We start from the raw sequence: 13,322 nt of genomic DNA, 5'->3' as shown, positions 1-13,322 counted from the left end.
AATTTAAATATTAGTGTTTTGTTGCATATAATTTTAAACCTTTTCTATCTGATACTTACCCTAGTTTTAAATGAAATTCTTCCCATTTTATTTTTGCAATTGCCTGTATTACTTTGTTAGACTTATTGCCACAGGATTATATTGTGTACAGAAGAGGTGCTGTTTTCTCACCAGTGTATTGATTATGAGATGAATTTCTGTGTAATTATTATTGTTGCTGTTGTTTTGGAATAACATACCTATTACTTGAATATGCATCCAATATATTAATTCTAAAAATAAGCACATTTCTAGTGACCATTGCATAGTGGTAACCTACTGAGCCTTCTATTTGCTCCTGGTTTCTAAACAACTTTTACAACTTGAAATGTCAGATATTATGCACAATCGAGGCTTTCCCATTCTCCGTAATTGGACAGCAAGGAAAAGCTCTTACCTGCAGGCTGTTGAAGATAACAAAGAAGACTAACATCCAGAGGTGCCTGTAAGCCATGTGCAGTCCTCCCCAAAGCCATGTAATGGAAATCAGGGCAAACAGGTATAAGACCAGTGGGATCTCTGGAAACCATAAACATAGTCTTTCAGTTGTTATGCCTTGTAAAAAACACTTTCAGCATTACCCATGTATAAAGAAGCTTTAGTTTTCAGATCTCTCTCACTACCCTTTGTGCACCTGAATATCTTTCTTTAAAGGACTAACATTGGAGTTCATGCTCCAGTGATGACCCGGTGCATTTCTGAGGTTGCCCACTCGTTGTCTTGCGGTGGTGGGTGGGGGCACCGGGGGTGGGGGTGGGGGGGTGGTAGGGGTATGGATTTGTGTTGTCCCTCACCTGGAGCACCACCTGCTGGCTGATTTACCAAACAGATCTGAAAGGTTCAGTGTGAGACAATCCAATTAAATGAGATAAATAGGGACTCTTGCTTTATGGGTGGGGAAGTGTACACGTGGCTTTGGTAAATATGTAAACTAAGTGGAGGAGTTCTCGATAAACACTGGAAGTTTAGAGGAAAAATAAGGAAGATTTACTTCCTAGAATGGTGGGGGGAGGGGCCTGTGGGGGAGGGAGAATCCAAAATATGAACAATTCTAAAATTTATGACTCTTACATTTTAAACTGGGAATATAGATTTGTCACGGATTTGTTGTTACTTATGCTGCAAATTAAACAAGAGTATGGTCCTGTAAAAACATGAGCATGTGAGTAACTTTATTTAACTATTCTCTTTGTCTTCAAAGTTAGTATTTGCATGTTGAGTTCACTCACATGCAAAAGTGCTTGCAGAATCTGGCCTTAAGCACAAAACCCAGACAATATAAAGAGATGTTTTCAAAAACTTAAACTATATATGTCTTTCTGATTGCCTAATATCCAGATATATTTTATACATGTTTGTCTTCCTATATTGCCTTATATCCAGATATATTCATATCTCTTATTGTATTTGTAGTCCACAGGATCTAAGTAATGTTGAGGAAATGATATGGCAATACAGTGCAAAGTTCACAAAAAGGGGAAGCAGAATATAGCATAAATAAATAAAATTCTTTTCTTAAAGTCAAGTGAATCTGGATTGGCTTCTACTGTTGACAGTTCTCATGACAGATTTCAAAGTCCATATTTGCCCAGTTTTGTAAATTTCACTTTGCAGAGGTGTTCTGCAAAGCATTGCCCCTTCTCCTTGTAATTAATGCTATGTCAGCAAATTTGACAGACAAGAGAGGGATATTGAACAAAGGTAAATGGGAATACACAGGAGCATGTACAGCCTTCCTTGCCTATGTTTCCTATTGGTGTCAAGTAACAGGGGGTAGCCATGTTAGTCTGTAACCACAAAAACAACAAGGAGTCCAGTGGCACCTTAAAGACTAATCTTCCTGGACATTCTAAAACAAATTTAAAAGAAGCTATACTTGAACAAAAAAAACTTCAGAAACAGACTTCAAAGAGAAACTGCAGAACTAAAATTCATTTGCAAATTTCACACCATTAATTTGGGCTTGAATAGGGACTGGGAGTGGCTGGCTCATTACAAAAGCAACTTTGCCTCTCCTGGAATTGACACCTCCTCATCAATTATTGGGAGTGGACCACATCCACCCTGATTGAATTGGCCCTGTCAGCACTGGTTCTCCACTTGTGAGGTAAATCCCTTATCTTCATGTGTCAGTATAATAATGCCTGCATCTGTAATTTTCACTCCATGCATCTGAAGAAGTGGGGTTTTTTACCCATGAAAGCTTATGCCCAAATAAATCTGTTAGTCTTTAAGGTGCCACTGGACTCCTTGTTGTTTTTGTGTTTCCTATTACGTTCCAAGAGAAAAGTCACATGAACATAGCCATGGCATTGGCTGCCTATCTTCCAGCAAGGCAGGGAATAATTACTTCAGGGACTTTATTATTATTTTGACAATTAATCTTATTAAATGAATGTTTAAACTTTCACTGTGGGGGGAACTACTTGGAAAAAAGCATAGCATGAGCTGGTGCTGTATTTTTCAGGTTTCCCCACATAAGACCTGATCCTGCTCAATGAGAACTTTGATATTGACTTCGACATGGACAGGGCATTGTTTGACATTATCTCAGTCATGACTTTCAAATCACCTGCTGTACCTTTCCTGACCAGATTATGTCACGATTTTGTGTTGCAGATGAAAATCTACACTATGTATGACAAATGGAAACCTAGAACTCCTGAGGTGAAAAGCTAAAGCAATAAAATAAAGGAACACTTAGCTCTCCAGAACAGTTAACAGGATACATTCCTTATTAGTGGAAGATACCACAACAAAGCCACTTCAGCCAATAGAGTCCTACGGCCTGAGCACAGAGCTGGGAACCAGAAAACTCAGTTCTAATCCTGGTCTAGGTATTGACTTTCTCCTCTATGGCCAAGGACAAGACATCAATCGTCTCTTACTCCATTTGACCATCTGCAAAATGAGGCTAATAATGCCTATTTATCTCAGAGTGGTATTGTGAGGATAAGATAGATCCCTATGCTCCCCAGTGATGGATGGAGAGGAACACAATACTGCTAACTGAAGAAGGGAAATGTGACTATGCAACACGTTGCTCTCTTCATAGCTCTTCCATACCAAGGACATGATCCAAAGCCCACTGAGGTAAATGGAAAGATTCCCATTACTTTCAATGGACTTTGGAGCAGGCCTTAGCATAGTACATGTTGTTTAAGAGAAACCAGCATGCAAGGTTGTCCTGAGATGCATTAGGTTTGGTCATGATTTTTCCATTGCCGCTTCAGGGTCTTATGATCAGCTGGCTGCAGGGCCTACCCAGTTTCACTTCCACAGAACCAACCCCAGAGAGGAAAGCATGCAGCAAATTTGCAGAAAATGAACCTGCAAATGTTTTGGGGTACGTATCAGCCATGGAAAGAAGTTACTCACCTTGTGCAATAACTATGGTTCTTTGTGATATGTCTCTCTATGGGTGCTCCACAACTCACCCTGCTCCCCTCTACTTCAGAGTTCTCATAATAAACTCTGTGGTAGAAAAGGAACTCGTGGCAGAGCACATGCAGGGTGCAATATATGTGTGAGTCAAACGGACACTGCTACTAAAATTCTCCAATCAGCAGCACAGGAACGCAGACACACCTACAGTGGAAGTCCCATAGAGACACTACTTGAAGAAGAATGGGAACATGCATGCCATCACAGTGTCTATAATCTTCACTCCTATTGAGTTCATAAAGTGTTCAAGTGTTTTAAGATGTAGAACACTTTAAAGCACTAAGTATTATGTAGCGCTCTATTTCTTACTATAAGTGTTAAGTATTTCTTTTCACACTATGTTGTATGCATCACTGAACCAGATCCTCAAAACACTGATTAGATATTTGCTTTTCGTATTTTTGAAAAGATAACATATAATTGGCAGTTCTATTTGCTAATATCTGAGAGTAATAAACAACTAATTCTTTTGTGAGAATTACCACATTTTTATTTTTAAACATAAAGTAAGGAATTGTTCTATTATCTACTTAACACTTTTCTATAAATAGGGAAATTCAGTAGTTACCAGTACAGCTATTCATTTATCTGTGTTCAAATGTTAATGAATAGAAATGCCATTTCTTTGTCTAAATCTCACAATCATGTTCAGTACCTTTGTATTCCTTTAATTAACTTAGCTCACACTTCCATGTAAAATGGAATTAATGCAATGTAGTGAAGACAAAGAGCAGTAATGTACACACATTCTAAAACCCATAGTTGGGCCTAAGAAGTTAGCAGTGCAAAAAAAATTGCAAGTAAGTTCAAACAACTTCTTATAGTAGCTTTTTATTTTCATTTGCAATGTAGCTTTACCACTGGAAAACTTGAGTGCTGATGGAACAAAATGAATCTGCGGAGCATGCCAAAAGCAGCATTTCTGCATGTGCAAACCAGATTTTTGTATGTGCAATACTAACTTTAAGTAATTTTAGCCCCCCCAAAAAACATATTCTGAAATCCATAATGACTTAACATATCTTAAGAGTAAAAGATGAAGAAAATGGATTGATAAACTCTCTCAATCTGAAGTACTTTTGAAGTATGGGGAGCCTCATTCTAATGTCACTTCCCCACCAGCACTTATCAAGAACAACACTGAACTCAACTGAATTAAACCAATGTAAAACCAGTTCAAGTAAAATCAGAATCAAGCCCAGTAAATCTAACAAGATCTCAAAGACTTCAACTGAGATGGTGAACTATAACTCTATAATAAATATAACCACAAGCTTTGGGATCTGCATATATCGATTTAAAAAGATACAAAGTGTGTCTCATGCTTGCTGTGTGCCCAGTTTTGTTATAAGAACATCCTCGGCTTTATTATTCAGCAGTATTGTCAATAAGGAGATCATAGCCTATTAATATAATGCTGAAGCTCAGCCACTATTTGTAGTTCAAAAGCTGTCTGAGTTCACCTCATTGACATTTCGTTCTGACAACTGGGTATATTTTGATCAAACAATGCCTCAAAAACTAGGACAACTAAACCTGCTAAGCAACTGTAAAATATCTGGTTTTAAATAGTTTGCAAAAATAGGTACAGGGTAAGAAAAGAGAGTATCAATAAATAGGTCTGAATTCAATAGGGCTTGGAGTTGAAGAGACGAAATGTCTGTGGTTTCTTTATGGAAAAAAATTGTGCTTTCAGACAAATTCTTTTCTCTTATAGTTAAGTCTAAAACCAAACCATGATCAAATAAAGAGCAACCACCCACCTACATATTCCCTCAATAAACCTCAAGTAATACAGAATAGAAAGCTGTGGTGGAACAGTAAAGTCAGCGGCAGTACAGTGTGGGTGGGACATGTTGCAACACAGCTTTGGTGTGCATTATATACTGTAACTTGAACTGGATTTGATCGCTACCCATGGCAAAACTACATATCACCCATTGTTTATCAGTTTAGTAGATGGAGAGTTTCATTTAAGTTACTGTCAGTCCATCCATTTCCTGAAAATATGTATTACCACCCTGATTGGGCATACCTGTTTCTGTGAGATCCAGTTCTTTTCCATAGTTACAGGTCTTTTGCTCCTTGTCTTAATTATGGAATTCCCTCCTCTCAAATCATTATTGGCCCAACCTTTGGATTAAATTTTTGTCCAGTTTTTACATATACAACTGGGTTGTGCATTGTCTTAGGGAAAGAGTCAAATTATGCCCAATGTGGTTGAATGGCTTTAACTGTGAGACTCAGACCAGATCATGACACTCATGCATTGTGAAAAGCTCTCTGATTCCCATAAGGAAATGCTGAAATATGCAGCATTGGGACATAACCATTACCTACTGAGTCACCAGACCTCTCAACTGTATTGCGTTACATGGTACTTCATGTTTTAGTGCCACTTCTCACTCCCTGAGGTGGTGTACTCATATGCGATGTTCGGGGCAACAGACAGAGGAGTGCCTATCAGGAAGGTGGAATGGAGGAAAGAGGGAGAGTGCCTGAACGTGGCGGAGTCCTTGCATGTGTGTAGTGAACCTCACCATACACAGGCAGTGAAAGGCACAGGGAGGAGTTGTGAGCGCCTACTGCCAGCACTACCACTTTCTTCCTGGCAAATCCAGGAGCCGCTGCCTCTGTACATTCCAAAGCAATTGAAAGGTCTGGAAATGAGAGGGCAGAAACAGGCAGAAAACAAAGATGAGAGCAAATATGGGGAGAAGAAGAAGAGCAAATGACAGAAGAAAACTGAGGTGGGAACAAAGGGAGCAAACAAGGGGTGAGCAAAGTAGGAAGAGCAAACCGGTGTTCCCCATTTTGGTCCGTGTCACAAATTTTGATGACTCGTGTCACATGTTGGCAAGTCTGAGTTAAGGTGAATCCAGAATTCCCAATTCACTTTAACATTGTGCAGTTTTGTTTGTTTTAGACTTGTAGGCTATATATTTATAAAAAGAAAAGGAGTACCTTAGAGACTAACAGACTAACACGGCTGTTCCTCTGAAACCTATATATTTATAGTTTGACAGTGCCAGTCATAACTGACTTTGTAAGGGAAAGCAGAAGCCCTGGGTACCTGTTTGCACAATTTGAAATACTGTGTGGAGTGTACATTAATTAATCCCGTCTTCAAAAATGCCATTTACATGAATGCCCCACACTTTGCAGTTGTTAAAACTAGTGACTCTGAAGGTAAAGAATGAACGTTAAAGAGAAGCACATTCCCAGTCTAAGAGTTTAGGGAACCAGGAGCTCTTCTCTAACAATGAATTCATAGTAGCAATAATTAACATACCCTACAAACTGGACTTCAGGCTAAGATTCAAGTCACGGGAACAGAAGATTATAAAAATGTGTCAGAGTATCATCATAAGAAGTAATCTATGTGAATAGATGATTAGAAAAACATCCCACTGCTTCACAGAACACCAACAGAGCAACCTCTGTGTGATCAGCGATTCACATTATCATGAACAATCAGCCAGCAGAATTTTGAAGAAGTTGCAACTTCAGGCAAAGCAGCAGGAAAACCTATAAAAGGCAAATTACCATAATGCAGCTGAAAAGTGGCAAAAGACACGAACAAGACACAACTGCCTTATTGGTCCGGTGAGTTTTAGGCAATTGTGCTGTAATAGTAAAACTGGATGACAAAGAGTTGTTACAACCCTAGCTGAGCTCCCCCTTTGCAGACAGTCACCAGGCTTCTGGACCCAGAGCCTTGGATCCCATGTGCTCTTAAGTTTACTGAGTCTGAGCAGCATCCAGACACTGGCTCTATATCCAGCCTTTCATGCACACTCCTGGAATACAGACTCCAATGCTGGTACCCCTTTCTGGAATGTGGGGCCCTGCAGCTCAGCTGCCTTAGGCCCCCAAGACAAGTATGGACCTTTTAAGTCTCCCCAGTAACTTTTGTATGCCCTCTCCATAGCTCCACCCTGATGGGCACTCTGGATTAAAACTTCACCCTTTGGGGACTTCGTGACAGTTACAGCAAGTAACACAGAGACTTTGCAAAGGCACCTTTAAACCAATCCCAGGTTACTGAAAGACAATGAACAAGAGATATACAGATCTATGGAAAGATAAGCACTTGTTTCATTTTCCACATCCCTCCTCTGAGTTTTTTGTGTCTTAGTGTCTTCCAGGGAGTCAAGGATCCTTCTGCATTCTCACTACTCTTTCTGGTTTTGGTCTGCCCACCTTGAGAGAGTCTCCCTTTTATGAAGTTTGTTAGGTGACCCCCACTGCATGGCTTCAAGTTTATTGCCAGCTGATTCGTTACTTAGCTCCAGCCCACCTGAAGTGCACACTGGGAAAACTGGTTCCCCCTGGGATGCAGCAAGCTCATTGTTCTTGGGTGCTTCCATTTGATTGCTCTCCGTTATTAGCCCTCCCACATGCAAGGATTTCCCATGACACTTCCCAGGTGTGTCATCTCAAGATGGAGGCTATAGTGCCAAAGTGAAGGCATAGTATGGTTTAACAATTAATATGCCCATTCACAAAATAGAAGACATATAGAAACATATACTAATCTGTCTCAAGGGTATCAAGGGAAAGCCCTACTGATAAATTCAGCTCTTAAATAAGAAAAAAAACAATATATAAAAATATAATGAATTTTGTATACATAGTACCCTGGATTTTGAAACTGCTGGTTGCTAGAATGTTAATGGCCAATTTTCTTTTTCTTCTGTTTGTAAACATAATATATTATATTTAGAAGTTCCTTTGTTATTTGTGCAACAAAAATAGCCTAACTTTATCTGATAACTGTTTCCCCCTGAATTTATTATTTAATCTGACTCATCACAAAGAAGAACTGTCAAAAGGACCAAGACCCTTTGGGACACTTACCCCGAGGTTGAGCCAGAACAGAAGGAAAAATGTGAATGAAATGAAATGAATTCATAAACTGGAAATGGAGTATGTACCTTTTTGAGCAGAATATGCTTTTTTTTTGGCTTGTGGAACATAAGAAATATCCTGTTATGAAAAACAAATTAAAAAAGAACTAGGTGCACACTCACAAGCACTCCTAAATGTTTGTATTTTTGCTATTATGTTGCCTATTTTTCCTCATCCTGCAGTGGTTACAGTTTTTATAACAATGGAAAAGTCAATAAAAAGAATGATTAAAAATACTGCTTGTTGTGCTTTCCCCCCTTTAGGTTGTTGAACCGGCAGTGAGAGTCTAATTTCTCTTAATTGTTCTTGGCTAGAGTTGAAGACCCACTGCAGAATCTGGATTAACTTTTCAGATACTCTATTCCTAGGTGGTCTGGAGGGACAGTGGTATTCACACACTGTGAATTTCATTGGCTAACTAGAGACACAAGTTTAGTAAAAACTGCAAAGACTTTTGCTTAGCAAGCCGTGAAGAGCTGTATGTTTAAAGTGAATGTGTAGAGCTGGGTTAATACTGAAAAACATTTTTAGATAGTAGAAATTCAAATGAATGAGCTTCAAAACTGTGCCCATATCATCTTTGTGTTCACCTTCCGCAAATATTCTTTCTAGGCAAAACCAAATTTACACCTTCAAAAAGTTCTGATTTGCTTAGATAACAAATGCATCCAATGAAGTGAGCTGTAGCTCATGCTCAAATAAATTGGTTAGTCTCTAAGGTGCCACAAGTCCTCCTTTTCTTTTTGAGAATACAGACTAAAACGGCTGCTACTCTGAAATACATTCTTGTAAACTAGCCTTTTCCTTCATAGCATTCTCCTTTTCATGACTAGTTCAGACACTCATTCTTCCCCAAAATAATAAAAAATTGACCCTCCTGTGCCCCCCTCTCTCCTTGACCTGACGCCAGCTACCTCCAATGCCATGTGATACAACATATGGCAATGTAGATGCTATCATGTAGCAATGATGCTTAGTGTTCATATCTTCATTTGGCAAGTAGGACGACGACAATCAATTCCAGTCCTCCTTTGCCCCCTAGAAAAACCATAAGGTGGGAAGAGAGCAATGACCTCTACATGTTGCTTTGTGCCTTTGAAAAAAGCAATGTCTCCAAAATCAGTGAAACAGGAGTGTGAAACCATGTCTTGCCTTGCTCTGGTGACCTGTGATGCTGGCACAAGGATGTAGGAGAACTCAAACATGCCCAAAGATTGCAGAATTTACCCAGTCTACAGTAAAAATGGACATTGAAGAAAAATAAATGGAAAGATAAAAACCTGAATGTTTAATTTGAAAACAACCTATATTTATTCCCTATCACAGTTGGGAAATAGCCTAAAGAACTATTCCTATTTCTAACTGCCTAAGGAATTCATTCATGTGAAAACATGTTATCCCTGAAGCTGAGTTAGGGTGCAATTTTCCTCTGAGATCCATATGATAATATCCAATGTTGTTATTCTGTGCTCACTACCCAGAACATGTGGGAACCCCTTTTGCCATTGATAATAATTTATCCACACCTATAGTGAAGTACAATACTTCCATTCGTATCCAAGGGGAGAATTTTGCCCTTTCAGGGAGACATGGGCTGATATGCTGTGAAAGAGACAGTTGTACAAGTTAAAGCTCCTTTAAAAGTTATGCTTCCAAATCTCTGGGAAAAGAGACTATGTGAAACTTTTTTGGACTCACATTTCTAGCTTAGGTTAGCCACCTAGAGCTCTGATTATTTTGAAAGTTTCCAGTGGTGTAAATGGTATTTTGGGACAAATTATGCCGTTCCGACTTCATTCAGCAAAACTCCTATTGAAGTTGATGAAAGTTCTGTTCAAGAAAAGACCATAGAATCCAGCACTTTAGGGACAAACCCATTGTAGTTTAAAGAATAAAGTAGAATGTCTGAGCTTTTCCCATAAACTACACTAAGATCCAAAGAGAGTAGGTGAGGCAAAACTTAGACAAGAAGTGCTCTCAAAACAAATAAATAATTCAGCAAATTGTGTGAAAAATATTTAGCCTGTGGATTGTTTGTGAAACAATTGCTGTGAATATTCGTTTTTCACTATTCACATTGGTAATTGGTCTATATCAATAGACGCATGTTATATTTACAACTTTCTAACTGAATGATTCCCGAACAACTTTCAAGATGACCACATAAACAGTTCTGCGAGTGTATACTTATATGAATATTTGTGTGCAAATGCGTACATAAATGAGAATTTGTGACACTTTTGCTTTCTGCAAACATTCTTTGCTCACTGGAATCAACATGAAAAAAAAAGAGTTCACAAATACCAGCAAAGTGAATCATCAGTTTTTATATCCTAGTATATTTGCAAATACTTTTCTTCTGTATTTGCACAGTTCTGTTCTTTAAACATGATCATGAATCATGATGTCTCTCACGACACTTTGTACCCTCTTCATAGAGAGGACTACCTCGAGACATCAGACAGTTCTCTTAAAATAATCAGTTCCTTCATTCACTTTTTGATTACGCAAATGTAAAATAAAATACAGTGGAAAGCCATACTTTAAATAAAAGTATAGTAGGCCTTAAAACACAATGTATATTCCCATGAGAAGGTTCAGTGATCTAGCCTCTTCTCATGTGACAGTAAAGAAATATTGGACAAGACAGTCAAAAAGCCTATTGTTTATTATGTATATGGTGCCATATGTGTTCAGTGTATTTCACAGGCAAGTGAGATGACAGGCCCCCTATCTCGAGGAGATTACATTCTGAATATACTAATAATTAGATATTACCCTTGTAAAAGCTATAAATATTGCCAACCATACTAGAAAGCAACTTGCGTGTAATATTTTCCTTGCAGAAATCCTAAGATAATTAAAGGCCAATTTCCCTGGATGATATATGACAACTGGAAGGTTCACCCTCTTTTCCTGATAAAAAGAAGCTCTTATTGACATTTCATTTGTGCTTTCTTCACAACTTCATTTTCTCCAGACACGTCACAATGCCCTTTCCACTCTACTTTTGTACTGGCTTACAACAAAGCACTGACAACCCATACTAAGTTAACTATGCCTTTGTTCATATCTACTAGTTCATGCCTTTGATTCACCCAGGCATGGTTACTGTTAATATTTTCTGCCATCCTCCTTGCTGACTTTATGTATGTTATTGCCTAAGTATTGTCTTTCCTTAATGACACCTAGACAGTGGATAGGACTGACTCCACTAGTTCTGTGCAAACAGGATTGAAAGTTACAGTAGTTAAGTAGGCCAGTGAGTTTTACATCTGATCTGGTTTTCCCATCTTACATGAATGAACCAAATGTTTTACACCTCATTTCAAAATGCAACAGATTAGCAATTCTAATATTACAAATACAAAATTAAAATTCACAAGAACAGATGGAAAAGGATTAATGATCAGACTTTCATCTCAAAGCTGTAGATCTGAATCCAGGCTCAGTACACAGTGACAAAGAGCCCAATCCCACAATACACTCTGCAAGGGTGAATCTTTGTGCCTGCACTGATTTTATTACAAGTCTAGGCCTAAATGTCATTATACCTGACAGTTCAGTGAGTGATCTGTGTGAAAACTGGGGATCTCAGCCCACTTCCTAGAGAATTAGTGTCTACATCACAAAATCTATCATTACTGAGACTGGCAGCAAGGATGCTAGTTAAAAGATTAAGGATGAAGTGGATGTAGCGGCTGAACTTCCAGTTCTGGCCTACATTGAGATTCATGAGCTGGTCAGAGTAGGGAAGCATGCATTACTTGTGAATGTGTTGTACTTTGCTTTCTAATTAGACAAAAGACTTAAGCCTCCAGGGCTTTCATGTACAGGAGATTCACCAAATATCTTCATACACAACCCATTGAAGAGTAAGATGGTGGATCAAAATATCTTTGAAATATGAAAAAGGATTCCTTGTAACTGAACTTACAGTATTATTCACCACTGAATAAATGAATCATTCTTTGTCACAGAGTGTGCTATGCCACTTTTAGGTAGGCTGCAGGCATTGCCTTTTCTATCTCCGGAGGATAAGTAGAGAACAAAGTGCAAACAAGCCATGTAATGCTAAGTACAGATAAAACAAACTGTTATATTGTGTCATTTGGATCTAATACAAACATATATTCCTGTTAGCTAATTTGGTACTTTACCAGTGAAGGACAAATTCAACTTTGGGGAAATTCCCAGACCCCATATACTTGATATTTTATTTTTGCACTGCAAAAGATATATTTCGAATGGATGCTGTGACATGCCAGCACATATACAATACATATAATAATATCTGTCTAATTAGTAAATAGTTATTTATTTAGTTAAGGTTTTAAAACTAAATCACTGCAGTTTTTAGTACTGGAATCTAACAAAGGTACCTTTTATATACTGTATTTGCATAGTGTCATATCCTGGACTTGTGAAATGAATTTGGTAGTGACTCACTTCCTCTTTTTTATTCAACTTATTTTTTCTATAGATAGATGAAACTCTCTTTACATATAAAAACTGATTCAAGAACCATTTCACAGTTTATAAAACCTAACAGCCAAATTCAGCCTTGGCCTATGGAATTGCACCTCTTTACACCATAGCTAAATTTGATCCAAAGACACTATGAAGAGAAAACAGTTCCTTTTAGTCATCCACACAGTACCCTATTATTAAAGTGTTGGCCTAACTTACTGAAGATGACATTAGAATTTGGTTTAGTGAACACTATTTTATTAATAACCATTCTAACAGGAAAGACCAATCAATACCCATCCCTGCTGTGCTTGAGACAGATTTTTTTTTTAACTAAGCATGTTTCTTATGTGCAGAACTTTTCTTCATTTACTTAGGACTAGTACCTGAAATTTCAAAACAAGGAGTAACTCTAAACCATAAATAAACACAATCAACTCCTTATTCCTAAAGGATGA

At 38.1% G+C, this 13,322-nt stretch overlaps 1 protein-coding gene across 4 annotated transcripts in view; it reads right to left on the bottom strand.

Moving 5' to 3' along the window:
* Positions 1–13,322, bottom strand: part of ADGRV1 (adhesion G protein-coupled receptor V1) — a 416,951-nt gene that overhangs the window by 58,959 nt on the left and 344,670 nt on the right. For all 4 annotated transcript variants that reach the window (XM_075128566.1, XM_048851004.2, XM_075128567.1 and 1 more), the window contains one exon: positions 437–558. In XM_075128566.1, the coding sequence (XP_074984667.1) occupies positions 437–558 (122 nt within the window). The remainder of the gene's footprint in view (positions 1–436; positions 559–13,322) is intronic.

Source organism: Caretta caretta, chromosome 5 (genome assembly GCF_965140235.1).
Source record: "Caretta caretta isolate rCarCar2 chromosome 5, rCarCar1.hap1, whole genome shotgun sequence".
NCBI classification, from domain to species: Eukaryota; Metazoa; Chordata; order Testudines; family Cheloniidae; genus Caretta; species Caretta caretta.
The sequence above is the reverse complement of the archived record's forward strand: the minus strand, read 5'-3'. Positions and strand labels throughout refer to the sequence as shown.